General features: G+C 35.3%; 1 protein-coding gene across 1 annotated transcript; it reads left to right on the top strand.

Moving 5' to 3' along the window:
* The first annotated feature begins 14,713 nt into the window (after nucleotides 1–14,713).
* LOC140156703 (uncharacterized) lies at nucleotides 14,714–15,055 on the top strand. Its single transcript, XM_072179640.1, has one exon. It carries the CDS (start codon nucleotides 14,714–14,716, stop codon nucleotides 15,053–15,055), a length of 342 nt encoding a protein of 113 aa, XP_072035741.1.
* Nucleotides 15,056–20,869: the final 5,814 nt, after the last annotated feature.

Here is a 20,869-nt window from a genome sequence, read left to right as displayed (position 1 = left end):
ACGAAGAATGTCAAATGATAATCAAATAAATTTGTTGAAATTCACGATATAATACACATTTTATGGCAAAGGATTAAAATTGTTATTTTCCCCCCAAGACCCTTTTTTGGTGTTTTTGTGAAAAAATCCATATCTTCAATGCGAAAGGTCAAAGTTTTCAATTGATCGTCGGCTTTTCATCCCAGCTACATACACTTTAAGTACATATCATTAGATTTACTAAGTTTGCTTCGAGGTCTGTTAAATATCAAAAATTATCAAATTTTAATAATTTGTCATAAACTTTGTATTATATCAACAACAAAAAATCAAAATTATTTGATATCAGAAGGACATTCCTCGTATTCAGAATTCAATTCAATATGTCTGATATATGATATGCCATCATGTCCCACAAAAAATACTGCCGAAACGTTCATACCAGAGCCCTTAACAAAAAATTAAAATTTACGTTAACGTTCCAATGCCTGGTTAAAACTTGATCAACATTTTTATATAATATAACTACATAAATTATTAGAAATAGTATAGTGATTTGAAAGTGATACTTATTTCACACTTCAGTCAATAGCGACAAGCGATTGACTCTCAGCCAATAGGAAAGAAATTGCGGTATTTGGTTGATCAGCAATCTCGCGTTTAATAAGCATAAAATGCTTTCAGGTTGGGGTATTTCATATCGATGAAGTTTGTCTGTGAAATTTAGGCACCGAAACAAAAACATAAATCTAAGTATGTCCTTATTAAATTATAGTGGAAAGTTGACATTAGACTTACAAATTGGAAAAAAAAAACACTTGACATTGATGGATCTGACATTCCGTTGAACGTATTATGCACTAACACATAATGTGTTTATAGAACGCATTGGTAAACTATATGCATTCAAACATTATGTGTACAATCCTTCGGATACTAAATAAAATATTAGTGCAAAGAAACTACAAGCATGAAACATTATGACAACCAAATACGATATACATGTACATGATAAAGGAACTCGTTTTACACTCAAATTACCATACTTTGTGAAAATAAAGGTGTATTTCTTTTTACACAGCGAATACAGTATAGTATAGTATTATAGTCTTTGCGTTATAAAGATATACTATTTCACTTCATCCTTAGATTTGTATGTAAATCAAAAATGCTTCAAAATTGTCACCCACTTTCTATCAGTTTACCATGTATATTTAATATCCAATTTAAATCTAGAGCACATTTGCGAACGTGTAAAGTATTCCATGTTCTTTAATGCCATTAAGTCTTCATTTTCTATATCTCTCTTTACGTTTCTAAAATATATATATTGTCGATATTAGTTCTGTGATGAATTTGATGTTTTGACTGAAAGGATTTGTCAGATTATGTGCTTTTTAAAGTAACTCTTTTGTCAGCTAGCAATTGTTTGACGGACATTCTAACCAACACCACTCCACTGGTTGCCAGAGTCTTGAAGATGACGAGCCTGTGAAAGAATATGCCCTTTATATTCCACCATATTGGAAGAGGAAACCAGGACGGCCGCGGACACTGTACTTACAGTATGTACAGCACCTCCTGGGAGATACTGAAGGGATGCTGCAGCCAAACAAAATTGTTTCGCTTGCCCAAGATCGCAACAGTTGGAGAAAGCTTGTAGTCGCCTGCTCCGCAGCCGACTGATGATGCTGATGATGATGATTTCTCTCATTAAATTTTCTGTGTGTATTATACAAAGTAACAGCCTATTGTCATCTGTCAGTATGTTTTATTATACAGAGTAACTGTCTTTTATCACTGATTCTTGTTTTTCTTCTTCTTTTTTTCCTTCAGGGTGTCTGAAAGAACGGTACTGTCGGAAACTGGTCATTTTCACAAAGTAAAGTCCATTTAAGTGTAAAATAATATTTAGTGCTTAAATTCTGTAACGAAACAAGATTGAACACTTTATGCAACTGTGAATATAACGACAGCTTTCATATAATATTTTGATTTCTAAACATTGACTGCTTCGTTGAATATATCAATTTTTCGATGATAGATCATTTTCAATCCTTTCCACGGATTCCTACCACAACCAGCAGCGTTCTGCTTTGCTATGGATTTAAATAATTTACAGATGATACAGTTTTTTTCCTTTTTTTTCAGAGACACACTTTGCTCCATTTTTGCGTTTCTTAAATACATATTGCATGGCGGAATTCCAGATAGGCTTTCCGTTTTGTATATATAATAATGTATACGCATCAAGTTCGTTTGAGAAAATGGTAGGATTGTATTACAATGTGTGTCACTGTTATTTTATGTTAACAACTGCTCTGATCCAGTATTATCTTCGATTGCTATTAACGAAGATTTTTGATTTTTCAACGATTACTTGTTCCTAATATTCTTAAATAAATATTGATTGTATTAAGTAATCTATTTGATTAATTGCGACTTAAAAGTATCAATTAAACAAATTACTACATTAAAAGCAAATCTTATTGAGCGGATGCCACTTATATTTTGGATAAATATATCTCTGATTGATCGCTAACCTTTGGTAGTAACGATTTTCAAGATTCATAGCGTAATATAACTTCACTAAAAGCATTTGTTGCATACCTTCAAGCAACACGTTCATACCATTAATGCACTAATTCATCCTAATATTGTTTAGTAACAGCTTGAAGAATTGTCGGGAAAATATTGATTTAGTGATTTAATGACTTTGAGACTTGAGACAGAATAAGCAATAATGTATTTGATACTTTTCATTAATACTTGATTCTTTGGGACATTGAGCGTAGAAAGTTTAACAATAAATCAACCATTGTAAAGGAAGTTTATATTCCTGTTCAATTTGGTTCTCTTTAGTTGTATTACCAGAGGGTATAGTTAACCAAGATCTGTAATAATCCTTGTGGAGCGCTGGGTCTAGACATAATACAATGAGACTTGGTCTAGATTTTGCAGGATGATGAAGTTAAAGTAACAGCAACGCAGTGCATATAGTGTGATGAACTGTGACACCTGTTATCAGCGTATTCTTATTGGTTTACGCTGTTTTAAACTTGTTTTCCGCAGGGTCGTTTCTACAAAGGGTTAATTTTTTTAATCACATTGGTATATAGAAGAATATGATCTAATCATATTAAAAGAAATTCATAATTAACCCTGGTATTTACTGTTAATGATCTCCAACAACCTGTAAGCATTACCTTAATCCTTTTGCAAATTGTACTGGCCGCCTCTACTCCGCAATTCACAATGCAATAATAAAATGAGCAGATACTTGGGATTTCTCCCACTGGGGACTGGACACGGAACTTCTTGCACCATAATCATGGACCTAAAACATTGTACCACATTACTTTCGATCGGACAAAAGCCAAGAACAAAGAGAATCAACAGTACTATAGGATTTAGCATGTTTATAGCAGATTCGGTTGTGATTTGGCCGTGGAGTACTTTACCAGGTACACATTTGGCCTACTTGGCATTTGCCATTTTATTCCAAATGGCGGGAACATGGCGATGTTTTATTCTTGGCGTGTCTATGCAATACTTCGATATTATACTGCAGTTTGTTGAACTTTTTTTTTAACAATAAAATCACATTAAGGGCTCTGGTAGCAACGGTTGGACAGTATTTTTTATGGGACATGAGTGCACATTAGGCATCGAGTTGTATTCTGAATACGAAGAATATGTGCTTGATATTTTGAAATTCGCAATATACATTGACTGATGGGGTTGGTGAAGTGTGTATATAAGACACATTTTACGGCAAATGATTAAAAATTAATATTTTCGATATTTAACAGTTAGTCCTCAAAGTATTGTGACCTTTCGTATTGTTTTCCCAAAACACCAAGAAAAGGTTGGTCTTTTTGCGGAAAATGTATTAAAAAATACCAAATTGTAATAATTTGTCATAAAATTTGTATTATATCGCGAATTTAAAAAAATCAAAATTATTTGATATCAGAAGGACATTCCTCATATTCAGAATGCAATTCGATATGTCTGGTGTACTCGCATCTCCCACAAAAACTACTGTGCAAACGTTAATATCCGATACCTTAAACTAAATCCAAATGAAGGAGCTGTGCTACATGTATGTTGGATACAAATGCAAATGACCTACGTTAGAAATAAGGAAATTTTATAATCAGAATAGCTAGAATAAATAAAATTCATTTGGTTGTTTATTTGTGCGTTTTATTTCCCCGTAAATAAATCTGTATTAGAGGGTTGAACCAGTGGCATAGGCAGGATTTATGACAGAGATTAGCTGCGGGTGGGGTGGGGAAACAGGGTGGCAACAGTTTGACGAAAATGGTCAATATTGCCCAAATTGTCAAAACAAAAACAAACTAAAAAACCAATTCTGGCGGACAACATCCCAAAGGGGCAAATGGGCAAAGCTGTTTCACAGCGGGGAAGGTGCTCCTTGCTTGTCCCTTGGCTACGTTACTAAGTGGTACAACCATACTCTCCAAGCACTACGATATGCTATATGTATAAGGTGTAAATGAAGTTGAAACTGATAATAGTACCTATACTTGTTAGTTATTACCAATGCTGAATCTTTAACTGTGTACACAAATTAAATGAGCACTCCGTATGCTGGGGAGGATGCACATTCGTATTAAAAAAGCGCAGTAGTGCGCTACGCACAGGCACATTGCCTAGACGCCTCAGCACACTTTACAGGTTGTCGCTGAAAAAATACGGCCTACATCATTCCATAAACCATTACATAACAACATAGGGACATTCAGCTAAGAAGCGCCTACCAAAGACATTCTACAATTGACCTTCGCAGCCAGGATCAACTCCACACAGTGTCGACACCCAGTGTTATAAATATATATTTAATACTCCGTTGGTGAGCGACGGGTATTTCATTATTGGTATTTCACCGAAGGCAAGAAAAGGAGGCCTATCTGATTGGCTAGAAATCGATCGCTTGATCGCTCAGTGGTGTAGTACAAACTCAAAATGGAGACATGTATTCAATTCGATTGAAATCGATATTCTATTATTGACGCAGATAAGGAAAGTCGATATTGTACATTGTATTATAGATACAGCACCTGGATCTTACACGGGTTCCTTTATATAATTCGTTTCTCAAACAGTTGAATATATCACAATTTTAACTTTTGATTTCAAAATCGTTACTTATAAAATGCAGAAAACATATCCACAGCAAAATACCGGTCCCCGCTAATTAGTGTATTTAATTTCCAGTTAGTGTATTAAAAATAAAACCTTGGATTTACCTGACAACAAATCAAATTTTCTTGTAATAGAAATACCATATGGGATACTGATCATATACTAATTTATATCATACTGAAAACATAGAATAGAAACTGTGTGGCAGGCTCTGTGGAATCTCATATCGTCTGTAAATGGTATGCTTAGCCTGAGTCGCTCAGCCTATTTCGAACAAAATCGCCATGCGTAGCTGTTGAAAAACGAGAGGATTCATAGTACTATCACGGCAAGTTTTGACACGAAGATATAGGGATGATGACGCTGTGCTCCATCAAGGAGCCAGGATCAGCTCCCAAATGTCCGGACGGGTTAACAAGACAATAAGCAGTAAGTTCCTTGTCCATATGAGTTTCAAGCTACCTCAATTTTACACGAGAGCGTACTAAACACCGCAGGGGTTCGAACCTGCAAACTCGGACGCCTTATCGGCGTTGAGCTAACTTGACTGCTAATTCAAGGTGAATACAGCTATTCAGGGTGAACACTGCTATTCGGGGTGAACACCGCCAGCAATTATTGCATGCAGTCTTGAATATGGATTGTCTGTTCAACCTACAATCAAGGAAAATAATTTTGATACACTTTCAACAGTTCAAAGTGTTAACGTTAAGCGCTATCTCCTTCCCCCACATTAAAAAAACCAAAAAAAACCAAAAAAACAAAAACAAAAGCAAACAAAAACAATATTGAGCAACGTCATGTCAACAGCAGATCTGCAAGACCTTCAACATTAACTGATGGGGTTGTGGAAGTGTGTTATGCGTAAACTGTCTGCTACTAACACATGGCAGACTTGTATAACTCGGATTCGGGGTTGTGATACGGCGCCCATTTAGGTAACATCCCGCTATCTCTAAGGACCGCTATTCCTAAGGTTCACCCCCGGGTTCACCATATCTAAGGTTCGCTATCACTAATTACAGACTTGACATTTAATATGGAATACTTTTACGCAAATTTCCAAGACTGGTCTGGTAGAGGTCTGCATAAACGGCACGGGCTAAATATTAATTGGGGGTGTGTCGGGAGATGGTGTAAAATAATTGTTTGACAGAAAATGTGCTTTCCATTAGTTTACATTATGGCGCTCATAATGTAGTGAATAAGCCTAAAATGGCGGGTTTAAGGTGACTGAATTTGATTTTTGTTGGGGTAAAATTTCTGAATTTGAGCAATATTATTCTGATATTATCAAATTTATTGAGGTCTGAGGCGATTTTACTAAACCTAAATACCAATAAGTGTTCATCAGAACTGAAATGCACCTGTGATTTACCAGTGTTGAAAGTGGGAGGAGCTTTGAAAATATGGCTCTTAAAAAGTGGTACGCACTCAGAAAGTTTGAATGATCCCCTGGGGCCACATGTTATAAACTTACTGCAAACAAAGAAACAGTGTTAGTTCATTGGATAACCAGGAATCCGCACAGTTATTTTTGTACCGTAATTTTATAACATTTGACCCCAGGGGGACATTCAAACATTCCGAGTACGTACAGCATTTAAGAGCCCTATTTTTAAGCTCCTCCCCTGTTCAAAAACTTGATACATTGTAAGTGTATTTCACCTGTGATGAATGCCAGTTGCTGGCAAAGTTTAAGGAATATCGCATCAAACCCCTATAAATTTGATAATAACAGAACCATGTTACATAAAGTCCGAAATTGTGTCCCCCGCAAAGCTCAAATTCAGATTTCCTAACTCCGCCATTTTAGGCAAATTTGCTACATTATGAGCACTATAATGTAAACATATGGAAAGCACATGTTCTATCAAACACTTTTTATTTTACACCATCTCCCGACACACCCTAATTAATATTTAGCCCGCGCGGTCTATGCAGACTCCGTCCAGAACAGTCTTGGAATTTTGCGAAAAATATTCCATATTAAATGTCAAGTCTGTACAAAAAATGTGCTTTATTCCTAAGGTTCGATATTAATAATTACAAATAAAGTTCTTTACTTCTACGGTTCGATATCACTAATTTCAAATAAGGTTATTTATTCTGGCGATTATACGTACTTATAATCTGTCATGATATTTTGTCATGTGTTTACCACCATATTATGTTTCTTACTACATGAAATGGGCTAATATTGAAAACTCGGGAGGCGCCACTTGTACCTTTTTTTTTTTTTTACACTTCTGGTCCTTTAATACCTGCTATCTAACCCTGTTAAATATGACTCAATATTCCGCGTTGATAGATGACACCATGTTTTTTTACAGGACGAGCGTATCTTGTAGATTGGAGCTCCCGTTTACTTCATACCTGATATTGAACGAATCTATCTGGGTCAGTCACCCTCGTTGTAAGAGGTATGTCATATAGTTATGCCCTTGTCACATAAACGATCATTTACCGATATCGGTTTCCGATTACCGGAAATAAAACCACTTTGGTCTGTAAGAATTAGAGTGTGATTCTAAGGAGCAAGCTCAATGAGGTCATGTTTACCAGGGATAATAAACCAAGGAAAATCTAATATACCTTTACCGATATTAAGTGATTGGTTTTTTACCAAAAAAATATTGAAGCAATTATATACAATCCGTCACATTGGTCAATGTTAAAGCACCGTAAGGAGTATGAGTTCATCTTAATACAAATTGAATATAGCCTACTGAATGTTCTTATTATTGCAGGTCAATGACTAAACGCTAAGAAGGAAACAAAGAAACTGAAATCCAATGCTGTAAAATATTTTGAATGACTCTGCCAAAGGCTAAATATTAAATTTCATTAGTTTTATATTATGACATATCCTTAAAGCTAACAAAGTGTGATATATTATATGTGCTTTGAAATAAATAATATGATTCAAATAATTGTATAATGTAAATTGTAAAACATTAATAAGAATCGTGATATTTTGTTCTTCACGTAAGACGCATGGTACTACAAACCACTTAATTCATAGTCGCACCATGAATTGAACTGGAGACAACTTTTCTAAATTAAGATCCATTAACTAAAATGCGTGCAAAACATTTATAAATCGTTTTTGTTGTTGAGTAAACAATGTACTTTAAGTGTATCAAATAAAAGCTTCACACTTGCTGAGGCCTGAACAAAAAAGACAGACAATACAGATAAATGAAGAACATAGTGCAGACCAGATGGATAGTATACCGTCAGTTTAATGGAAGAAGGTTGTAAGTACACAGTAGTAACAATTAAGCCCTCACATCATTCTTACACACGGTTGTTTGATGTGATCATTTATTAACTTTTCTAACAAAACATCATAATGTTCAATTTTAGACTTGAATAATACCAATACCTATCACACTAATAAACTTTATATACACACATATTTTGTAGCAATTTTTAACATAGATTTTCGTTTCTATATCATATTATTCATCTTTTTCTGCTTTTGTGGTAATTTTGTTCTATAAACTGTACATGTGTGTGAAAACTGAGGGCGTTGTTTACATATATTTTAAATTTGAATTAGCCATTATTGAGTTATACTTTACGTCTCATAATAAAAAGTTTTTTGAAAATTCCCTTGTCATTTCTTAGTCTGTTTGCTGATGTTCTAATACAATTTTACAAGTGTCTACCCCTTGTAAAGATGTAAAGAAGATTTCAGATAAATAGTGTCGCCATTGTTCAACTATTCTTTAAAATGCCATCAAACAACCATGTATAATCAAGCGTCGATACATGGATAATATATACGTTTGTAATTGCGCTCAGGATAATACAAACATCAAATGGACGTTAACTTTCCATTTCCTGGTTTAACACATCGTTACTCGGTTTTGATCAATCTGAATATTCTAATCGAGTTCAAACCCATAATGCGTGCAAAACATTTATAAATCGACGTAAATAAATTTCACCTAGTATATAAAGATGTTAAGGCAAAGTAATTATTGACTTGAGGGTGCGAATAAAACGTGTCCGTTATTGAATGTTATAGCTACGTTTATTTTTTTTTTATCAAATGACCAGTTTTTGCCTTCAATAAAGCATAACTATTTTACAAGGAAGGGGTAAGTAAGTAATTAGTATGTATGGCTGTTAAGACACCCCAAGAGGTCCATTTTGTAAATTAAAAAGGTCCAAAAGTTGGAGAATAAAAACAAACTTTGGTGATAATGGGTCCAAAAAGGGCTATTTTTAGAGTGGTTACGGCAATACAATGCTTCTGTATTGTAATGTGCGCTTGAGTGCCCAAGCGCACTTTAAAAAAATTCAAATGCATATTACATTGAGAATTAAATTTATTAAACATTTAGAATATGTTATTGTCACCGAGGATCTAGTATTAGAAAAACTTTTATCCATTGGGCTATTTGAAACAAGAATTTGAACTAAAGCCAAATTGACATGGTGAAGAATCAACAAAGACCAGAACAAGCCACCAAAAAAGCGCCAAAAAGAATGCATCACGGAACCCTCTCTCAGTCTAGCTTGACTGGCACGAAAACATTAGTAAGAAAGCCGATCAGATACCTACATTTTGTTCGATTGCAGATTCTCTCAAGATAACGCAAATGATAGAGCTTGATAGCAAGATGAAGAAAAATCAACCACCATTGACGCATAATTTGAGCACGGCAGCTTCTATTTACATACCTACCACTCTCTATTTGATTTATTGAAAAAGTTTAAATCTGTTTTTATTTATAGATACCCCTGCTGAAGCCGTTTTTCTTTTTATAGCAGATTGTAGATAGACAAATGGCTAATAGCTGTCTCCAAATCACACCCAAAAATACTCCGAGTAAAACTTTCTACATCGATTATAGGCTTTGAGTTTGGGTAAATCTTATACATTCTGTATCTTATTTGCTTGCCTCTAAGCGGAAATGTGATAAAATAATTGTCACATTTACAGGTGAACATTAAAGTAATTCCCAGGACACTTTTGAATTCAGTTTGAACTTGATTCCTATTAACCCCTGTATCTCTGTGACGTTTCAAAACTTATTCTATTTAGCCTGTTTAAGCACCGGTTCTGAATTGCCCGTGGAGTGATTTACCAGGTACGCATTATCACCAAGCATGCCAAATGCGCATATTAGACCAATCCTTACTTGATTTGAATTGTTGAATCAAGATTGATCTGCATCTAATCTGATCGTATAAAAATGAAGCCCTTATTAGCAACATAAAAGCCATGTATTAACCTACTTTTCTCTGGAAGAAATATGTGCATTTGACCTACTTCGCGATTATAAGCATTTCATTGTAAATTGCGGGAAAATTGTGGCATTTTATTCATGGCGTGTCTGCACGATGCTTTGAAATCATATTACATTTTGTCGAACTTTTTGCAATGTTAGATACTAATACGCCAATATTACACTCAAGGGATAAGGAGACCCACCAATTTGCATTGCCAAGCTACATGTAGAATAAAATTCTTCATTTAAACTTAATTTACTTTCAGTGGATTTTGTTGATGAACATTGAATAATGAACATGTCTTACCGTCAATTGTCGGTAGAATTATCAAATTGAACATTGTAACACTGCAACATCCCCGTAGCTACACTAATTATGCAGCTTAGCAGACCTGACTTCCCGCCCCGACTTCAAATGCTTTCATGCCATCATTTTCCCGCCGATTGCCGACAAATATTTGAGGCAATGAAATTGAGGTAAACACGTTATGTTCTCTTTTCTTTTACTTTTTTCTCAACGCAATTTCACACGATTGGGAATTAGAACGATCTTGGGGCACATGCACTTCTTCCAGATATTTGCATCATCAATGTGTTTTTATAGAAGATGCTAAATATAACTTAACAGTTCTTTTTCAAACATCTGATTTGCACAATAAATTAAACCCAATAATATTGATTGACGGGGGCGGGAAAGTTTGGCATAAATGGGATTGTGTGCTTCAATACATGGCAGACGGTGTTCCTTTGACGAAAAAAAAACAACAACAAAAAAGTGTGCCAACTATTTCTATGAGGCTATACTCTGTATAGTCTTGAGTACAGCATCCCATCTAAAAAAGTACAGTATTTGAAGAGTTTATTTCCAAACCGTGTTAAGTCCACAACCACATGTGTGTCATTTATATACTTGTGTGATACAATCACAATTACTTTGACAAGTTTGACATTTTCAACAATGAGTTGTACCATCAACAAGCCATCATTTTCCACAACGCTGCTGCATAACAAAAGACCTCACACAGTATTGTTACTGTGCATCCATCCACTGTTTGCTTTGTAATGGTGCATCCAACTGAAATTATAATACATATGTGACGTGTCACGTCAAAAGGAGACACTTTTGGGCAGGTTATCAATTTTGAGGTTTTTACATATCTTGAATATAGAGATATTTTGCTCCACAACCCCGTTTTCCCCAATAAAATCGGACATTTATAAGCGAAGATATTGAGTTCGTAAGTTATGGTATTATAAAATTGGAAATTGAGATATCGGCCTTTAAAAATATTATTGACAATGTTGAGAGTAGAATTACCATGAAAAATGTCTCAAAAAATTCAAGATGCCTGTTATATTCCAGTCTGAAACTATCAGACAATATTTTAAACCCTAATAACATCACAAATTCGCAACAAACCCAAATTGTGAAAAAAATCACACCCGGGCAGATTTTTGACTATTTCTCCATTTACGATGCTGCCCAAAAGTGTCTCCTTTTGACATGACACGTCACATATAACATCACAATCCATTGCAATATCGCACAGGTAAATACATGTATCTGTGGACTTAATACGGTTTGGAAATAAATAAGCTGTTCATTTCTTTAATACTTATATAGTCTTACTACCTGAATCGGAATGAATTGGAAAATTGGAAAGCACTACCTGTCATCTTACCTAATCTTACCTGTGACCTACCCCTACGAATTATGAATATTTTATGTTAATAGATGACACCCCGAGGCTTTTACCAGAATGGGCGAATCTGGTAAGGAACAGCACCTCTTGAACTTAATTTATACGCTCATACTTGGTCTTGAACAAATAAAAATTAGTCACCCTCATTATAGGAGGTATTATGCCCTGATCACTTAAGTGATCATTCCAGATATCCGTTTCCGGTCTATATGAATTACAATAAAATTGACAGATTAAAAAAAAATTGTTGATTAGATGTTGATTCCATTTCAACCGCATATCTCAACATCGTTTAACATTGACCCAAGAACAATAAATATGTCTCACCACCACTTTCGATAAATTGATCAAATTGAATATTGCAACATTCCTGTAGCATTTAAACCGACTAGAAGACCCGACTTCCAATGCTTTCATTTCATTATTTTTCCACCGAGTGCACTTTATCTAATTTGACACAATATTTAATGAATGTTTGAGGCAATGAAAATGGGGCAAACACTTTATATTCTCCTTTTCTTTACATTCTCTTTTCCAACGCAATTTCATTCGATTCAGAATTAGAACGATCTAAAATACGTAAAAGGTCTTTTTCAAATATCTGATTTGCACACTTTTTGTCAACAAATATAATCCAATAATGTACTCATCATGCATGTGTCCTATTTATAATTTTCGCAAAACCCTTCTCTTGAAGTCGCCACACGTTTACTTTTCCCGGCTTTCATTCATAATTTAATGTTTGAAATCAACTAAAAAGAGCCACTAAAGTCTTGCTATATCAGAAAAATATTGCTTCGTCAAAATAGTTTTGAACGGACAAGAAAATCTTTACAGGGTGTATCAAAAGGTATACAGTTCGATAAATGCCACCAGTTTAAAAAGTATGAGGTATTTGGTAAAAATACTTTAGTTGATAGCTGAATTAACATCTTGTTCTCCCACAACTGTAAAATCACTGGCGTGTGACTATTAATAGGGACTCAGTGGCTATTTTTTGTGATGCAAATAAAAATGCAGTTGCGCGCAATCAATTAATATTAAAGCAACATGCAATTTGTAGTCATTTTTTCAGGCCCCCCTTAGGAGGGTCACAAATTTTCAGGGCCCCCTTTTTGCATCAGGCCCCCCTAACAAATGTTTGTGAACAGTCCCTTAGTCTTCCACATGGCCACCAGGGCATGGCCACCATGCCTCTGTATGCAGATATCAGCTCTCTACAAAATGGCATTCACACCACGTCTTAGGAGAGGTCTGTCCTGCCTGGGAATGTCAACTTGTGCAATCATGTATCTCTGCAGTTCAACAGGGTCTGCAGGAGGATTTGTAACCACAAAAAGAAATCAAAAGGTGTAAGATAAGAGGATCTTATGGGACATTCCACTTGGTACTTCAAATCAATCACACAATTGTCAAACAATTCTGCAAGGTGTTCTGTTCAACTATTTCTTTATTGATTGTTAATCTTGGAACATCGTAAGTATCAAAAGTATTCCGCACTCTTGAGTACAACATTACAAGATTTTTTTTAATTTCTGGAGACTACTAAACTGTATTCTGTCATGATATTTTGTCATGTGATTTGCATCTTATGTAACTAGGTTGAATACCTGGTCTGAATTGGAAACTCAGAGGCGCCAGCTGTCCTTATCATGTTCATATATTATCTTCACCTTACTTGTGATCTAACCCTGCTATTAACTGAATATTTCAATATGATAGATACCATGGCTTACCAGGACGAGCACATCTTGCAAGGTAGCAGCAACCCTTCACTTTACCTGATCTTGAAACGAATAACAGGGTCAGTCACTGTCATTGCAAGGGTTATGTCATTCACTTATGCCCCGGTCTCTTAAACGGTCATTTACCAAGATCTATTTCCGGTTAACGGAAATTTCCACTTTGGTCTGTAAGATTTAAAGTGTGATTCTAAGGAGCAAACGCGATGAGGTCATGTTTACCAGGGATAATAAATCAATGAGAGTCTTACTTATTCCTATAAAGAGATTAATTTAGACCAATAATTGATATCGTACTTTCTTAAGCAATTATTTACAATCCGTTACATTGGTCAGTGATAAAGCACGCATCAATACCATCAGGAGTATGAATTCCGCTTAATAGCAAATTATCCTCTTTTTTGTATGTTATATTGCAGGTTAAGGATTAAACGGAACAAAAAACTGAAATCTAATGTGGTACAACATTTAGAATTACGCTGTATCAAGTTGTAGTACCATTGTAGTAATTAGTTAAGCTCAAATAATTATATACAGTAAATTATAAAAATGAGAAAATTAATAACAATCGTTAATCCTGCTTAATACAGCGAACTGCGAACTGGTATTTGACACTTGAAAAGCAAAGGATTAAATTGCTTTAATGTCTGGTCACCCAGATATAAGTGTCAGCCTATTCTTGGAATCAAAATATTATTCTACGTATTATTGCCTACTAATGAGTTAGCATAACCAAATTATATTCTGTTAAACCACTTGAGAGTTACACAATTATCACAGTGTACGAAAAACATAAAAGACTTCATAATTCAGGCTGGAGTACTGCAGGAGGACACACTTGCAACATTTCCTTTTGTAACAGTCGTCGACTATGCTCTCAGGAAAGCACTACATGGGAATGAAGATCGTCTACGGCTCACACCTAAACACAGGAAAAAGTCGGAGTATAGGCCCGCAAACCATTACAGACCTCGACTTCGCTGACGACATAGCACTATTGGCCGACAGTCTCAGTAATGCCGAAGAGCTACTCCATCTTGTTGAGACTGCAGCACTAACAGTCGGTCTCAGCCTGAACGCCAAGAGAACCAAGGGAATGGTTAGCAATATGGCCGCATTCACACTTGATGGAAGCGAGCTTGAAGAAGTTGACGATTTCAAATACCTTGGGGCTTGGATTGGCAGCAGTGAAAAGGATTGCAACACCAGGTAAGCCCAGGCACGGAAGGCCTGCAACAGCATGAACAACATATGGATGAGCAGCCTGCCTAGAAATCTTAAAACCAAGCCTTTCACCACCACAGTCGAATCAGTTCTGATGTATGGTGCAGAAACCTGGTCAATTACATCAAAGTTTAGGAAGGCGCTTGATGGTTGTTACACAAGACTACTGAGAAAGGCACTTAATGTTACCTGGCAGTCGCACACCACCAATAAGGAGCTGTAACCGTGAACCTTTTCCCCAGAAAACAACCAATTAATGAAGGACCCCCACGGACCGAGAATAACCGCCAAATTGAGAACAGTGGCGTACCGTGGCCGCCACAACCCCGGGGGGCTGACCAAAATTAAATTTTGCCGCCCCTTCCTCAACAGCCCGAAAAGGTTGACCAAAAAACCCAAACCAAAAGGATTTCAGGCGCTAGCGCCCGAAAAGCAACACATTTGTATGTATAGTACCATTTTTTCAAAATTTTTCAGGCTTTATCACAATTTTCCGCCCTTTTTTATTTACTAATTGATTTTTGCCGCCCCTTCGTTTTTGCCACCCCTGTTTTTGCCGCCCCTTCTTCTTCCGCCGCCCATTCATTTTGGCCGCCTTCAAAAAATTACGCGCATGGAGAACACCCACTAAACACAGCAATACAAATTCCAAGGGGTGTCCTCTTACTCTAAGAAACGTTGATATTACTTTAAATGGCGAACGAATCACACGCTGCTTTGCAATTGGGCTGATTCCAATAAACGTGGACGTCCTCGGTTGCAAGTGTGCCCCCATATAGGCGGCTAAATGTCAGATCACGGTCCACGTTTCCAGATCTTTACGTATACCCCTTCCTAATAGTTATACCAGTAAAAACACCCCCATATTCTCCACCGCCACGCCCTTGCACTCTCATATACGCACACAAAGGGAACACATAGACAATTGAACGAGGGCTCACTGGTCAGGTTCATACTTCTTCATAGATATTCCCTTGACAATCGCGAAGGCGAACAAGGTGAGGCTGTACATGTCTAGCGTCTTTAGCTGACGTCCTTGCACTTTCCGATAGTTAAGCTTGAATAAGGACTGTGACACTTCCTTCTGAAAGCTCATTATGTCTCAGTAGGAACTTAATACTCTAGTCTAGATTCGTTGCTTCCCAGCAAACACAAAACGTTTTCGACATCATTCGCAAAAGGTTATAAAAAGTTGTCAGAGAACGTTTAAATGTCGGGTTATATAAAGGGTATATTAAGAGTATAAAACGTTTTCATAATCTTAAAAAACATTTTTTGATAATCTACAGCTCAGCAAGCAAAAATGTTTTACAGCAAACGTTTAAATGTCGGGTTGTATACAGGGTATAAAAACGTTTTAATAGCATTCCAAAAACATTCTTGAAAACTTGATATAAAACATTCTAAACAGAATGTTATTTTGGGGTTGAAAAATATTTTGCGAAAAATGTTTGGCCAAAATATTTTCAATAACGTTTTAAAAAGGTTTTCATGACCTTTATATAACCCGACATTTAAATGTTATTAAAAGGTTTTGCAAAAAACATTTTAATAACATTTCTGTGTTTGCTGGGTTCAAATATTTTAACATGTTATTTAAGTATTGACACAGTATTTGGCAAAAATGTTTGCAAAAATAGTTTACAATAACATTTTTTGAAAACATTTAAAAATATTGTTGTAGTGTGTTTTCATACAAAACGTTTTAAAACGTTATCTTGACCTTTATATAACCCGACATTTTAATGTTATTAAAACGTTTTTACCTTAACCAAAAGCCAAAATATAACTTATTTAAAACGTTTTTAAAACGTTTTTGTGTTTGCTGGGTTATTTAGCAATATCTTCAGAACAAGGGTCAAGGAGCTACTGTTGAAAATATATTTTGTATTGTAATACTGTTCCTATTAATAACCGAAAGATGTTCAACAATTAATCTTTGTTTAAAACACGTTTTAAAATAGCTCCCATTCTTATTGTGATATAATCTGTTTAATGTTGAATAAACAATGGACCAGTACCTGAAGACACGTAATGCTTGTCTAAGTTTCCGTTTCCGTAGGATGTAATGGGCTCTTGAATTGTGAATATTTTAGGGGTTTTTTTTGTCAGGGATGCAATTAAATCTTTTCCCATTTCCATTATTGGGACAGTTTTATACCTTGTGATAAATGCCATATATATAAGGCTACCGAATACTCTAACTAAGTATTATTTAAAACAAATACTTTGATTCAAAGCCCTGAATATTACAAAAGGAAAAATTAGGATAAATCAAATTAAAGCAAAGAAACAAACAGGTCAAAGAAACACAGTGCATGCTTGGAAGTGCAACGAATAAAAACTTGTGGAGGCCAAAAAAGAAAAGAAAACAAAAACAATACTGATAAATGAAGAATAAAATTAGTTTTGGACAAGCGGCCAAATAGAGTAATAAAACAAAGTACAAAAACAGGTGGATAGCATACCGTCAATATAATGCAAGAAGGTCATAAGTACTTAGTAAAAAGCAAAGCAATCACAGCATGAGGTTATGAATGATATATAATATGTGACCATCCAGCACAACTGAGCCCTGAAGTCGCCAATCATCATTTTTGAGATATTCAACCACAATATTCTGCTTGAAATTAGCTTAAAATGATGTATATCATGTCTATAGTACTTGACATTTAAGTAGTGAAAATCAATAAAACAGTCAATAAATCCTTTGTTTCCTATTGTTTATTGTTAAGTTCAATGGAGCATATCTCAATAGTGGCACTGGCGACATCCGGGCTCAGTTGTGGTGGATGGTCACATATATTATCGGTTTTGTTGTTGAGTAAACAATGTATTAGTACCTGACATACGTAATGCATGTCTAAGTGTCTGCGTCCGTATGATGTAAGCATTGTTAAGGGGCTCTTGATTATTTGAGGGTTTGTTTTACAACGATACAATTTGTCCTTTCCTGTTTCCATTATAATGATACTTGTTATGATGAAACAAGTACAGTATGGTATAAATGCAACATAATACCACACACTCTAGCTAAGAGTATATAAGTAAAAAATTAAAAAAGTGCAACAAATAAAAGCCTCACATTTTTGAAGTCCAAACCCAAAAACAAACAAGACAGAGATATGAAGAATAAAATAGCTTGGGATAAAGCGGACAAATAGAGTAATAAAGCAAAGTAGAAAAAACAAGTGGATAGCATACTGTAAGTTTAATGCAAGAATGTCATAAGCATTTGATGCATTACTACATTCAAGCGTCGATACAATATATGTGCAGTAGGTGTACGTTGGTATTTGCGCTCAGACCAATACAAACATCAAATTAACGTTAATTTTCTGTTTCCTAGTTTAACATAGTTTAATGTTGAATTTATTGTTAATCGCTTCAGGTACGCGATTGCTTTTATACCCACCTAAATGGACGTATCGATCTCTCTTATTGGTTGTGATTAAAATCTCATCGCAAACGATGAAACTATGAATTCAAGCAAATCTGTTTCCCGGTTAAACCTATTAAAATGTGCGGAATTTGGGGTTTCTGGGTAACTAGAAATCTGCATGACCTCGATCTTGTTCCAATGATGTATAACTACATGTTCTATCATTCGACAAGTAGGTAATATCAGTAATCTGCACCTCAGGAAGGGTGTTAGGATAAAGATGTTGATTAAAATTTTGCTAATTAGGTATCCAATTCCAGAGCAGATTTCAATATAAGATAATTTTCAAACTGCATTTTCTACGTTTTGACTGATTATATGATGTTTTATCACTGCTACATTAATATGGAGGTCAAAGGAGTTTCCCGAAGAATTTCTTGAACATCATGAAGACAATCTTCTTGGTCAAATTGCTGAACTATAAGCTGGAATGTGTTCGAGCTGCGTTTATCTTTCACTTGTTAACGGAGCGCAGTTGGTCCCCATAATTTACGCGCCTCGTATGATAAGTATTGATCAATCTAATTGGTTCCAGATTATTATACCCTTATTGCCATTGACGAGTTAACAATATATATGCAAATTTGCGTTACAATTTCTGGTTAAAACTGGATAAAGATTTTGAATATAACTGTAAGCATATTAAAACTAATTGATCAATCAGCAATCTCGTGATATGAAAAATAAGAAATGCTTTTACATAAGGGTATTTCACACTATACATTACAAAGTAGATAGTATGTCTGTAACATTTTTAAAGCTCGAAAATACAAAAATAAAAGAAGATTTGTAAGTCTGCAATGTGGAAATGCCATTGTGTCAGCGTAGTTTAACTTTTCTTCAGTTTTTTTGCTTTTTATAGTAGCACATCTAAAACAAAATACCAATGACGTGTTTCGCCAACCTTTAGAAGAACACACCGTTAGTCTTAAAATAGTCTTTAAAGGTTTGATTTTAAGTTTTATATATTTACTATCATTGCGATTGGTATATGCTTGTAACATTACTTCAGATTACGATAGAATAAACATTTTACTGAAATCGGTTAGAATTTATAGTTGTATAGTCAATGATCATAAGAGCAGAAGAAGGTAAAGATGAAGATGAAGATGCTAAAGAAATGCGATGATACATTTTTTTTAATGGCGGTAATCCTTTTTCAATGCAGATATGTTTTTTTGCACTTTCACATGACTACGCTGGGCGGGATGGATACATTAAGGCAATTGAATTACCACTGCTAATATGTGACCATCTTCATTAATATGAAAATATCTTCGCGACGCAATGCATTATGTGCTGGATAAATTGAGCAATTGAAATAAGACTGCTAAAGTTTGTTCGGCTTATATATAAGGTGGACATTATTCGGCCTTTGTTACTGCGCGCGTCAATAAAGTCACAACTCACGCTCGCGAAAATTCACATAAGCGTGCGCTAGTCACGCATTACGCAACGCACACCTAGCGTAAGCATTGCCCACAGCTGCGTGCATCCCATTCTATATCAATACACGGTGTTATGAGTCTTATATTTTCCGCCATATAAACCGAACAAACTTTAATATGGGACCATCTTTGCGACTCTAATGGATGTAGAACGGTTCGGTTATGAATACCATGTGTGCTAAAGAAGCTCTAATTTGGATAAACTATGATATCTGATCTAAATTGGATGATCTGATCACTGGTATATAATTAACACGCTTACCCGCACTGTACGAATTGAAATTTCGCGCGTTTACCATCACGCAGGACTGCGTGTTGAATTTGATTTTTTAGGGTCATAAGAATCTAGATTTGTTGTTAACGAGGAGTGCCAGGTGACATCTGCGTACTCAAGAATAGGGCGCACGTAACCTTTGTACACAGTAATTAGTTCTTCGTCATTGAAACCAAATTTTTTTAGCAGTTTAAGCATATACAACTTTAAGAGTGTCCATATTAAATTATAGTGTAAAGTGGCCATTTGAACTGAAACTGAACAAAAAGGGATATTAATGTATCTGGTACCTCTACAACCTTCCCCATACCTCTTAGAGGACCTTTACTCAAATTACTATAGTTTTTCATATATTTTTACACCATAGAATATACAAAACCTTCTTTGGCCCTATGGGGACATAAATGTTATTGGTGGAAGATGTGTTAGCCTTTCTTCTCATAAGGCAGCCTATTCAGCTTGTGCAATTGGTTCAGCTTATGCATTTCATCTTGTACAATTGTGGATTTAAATACTCATTTTTACAAATTTACCGTCTTTCTTTCATAGACACACTGTACGTCTTTTTTGCGTTCTTAACTGCATTTTGCATATGACGGAATTCCAGATTCATTTTCCGTCTTTAAATTCTTGAAGATA

The sequence above is a fragment of the Amphiura filiformis genome, chromosome 1 (assembly GCF_039555335.1).
Source record: "Amphiura filiformis chromosome 1, Afil_fr2py, whole genome shotgun sequence".
Taxonomy (NCBI): domain Eukaryota; kingdom Metazoa; phylum Echinodermata; class Ophiuroidea; order Amphilepidida; family Amphiuridae; genus Amphiura; species Amphiura filiformis.
This window is presented reverse-complemented; position numbering and strand designations above follow the sequence as displayed.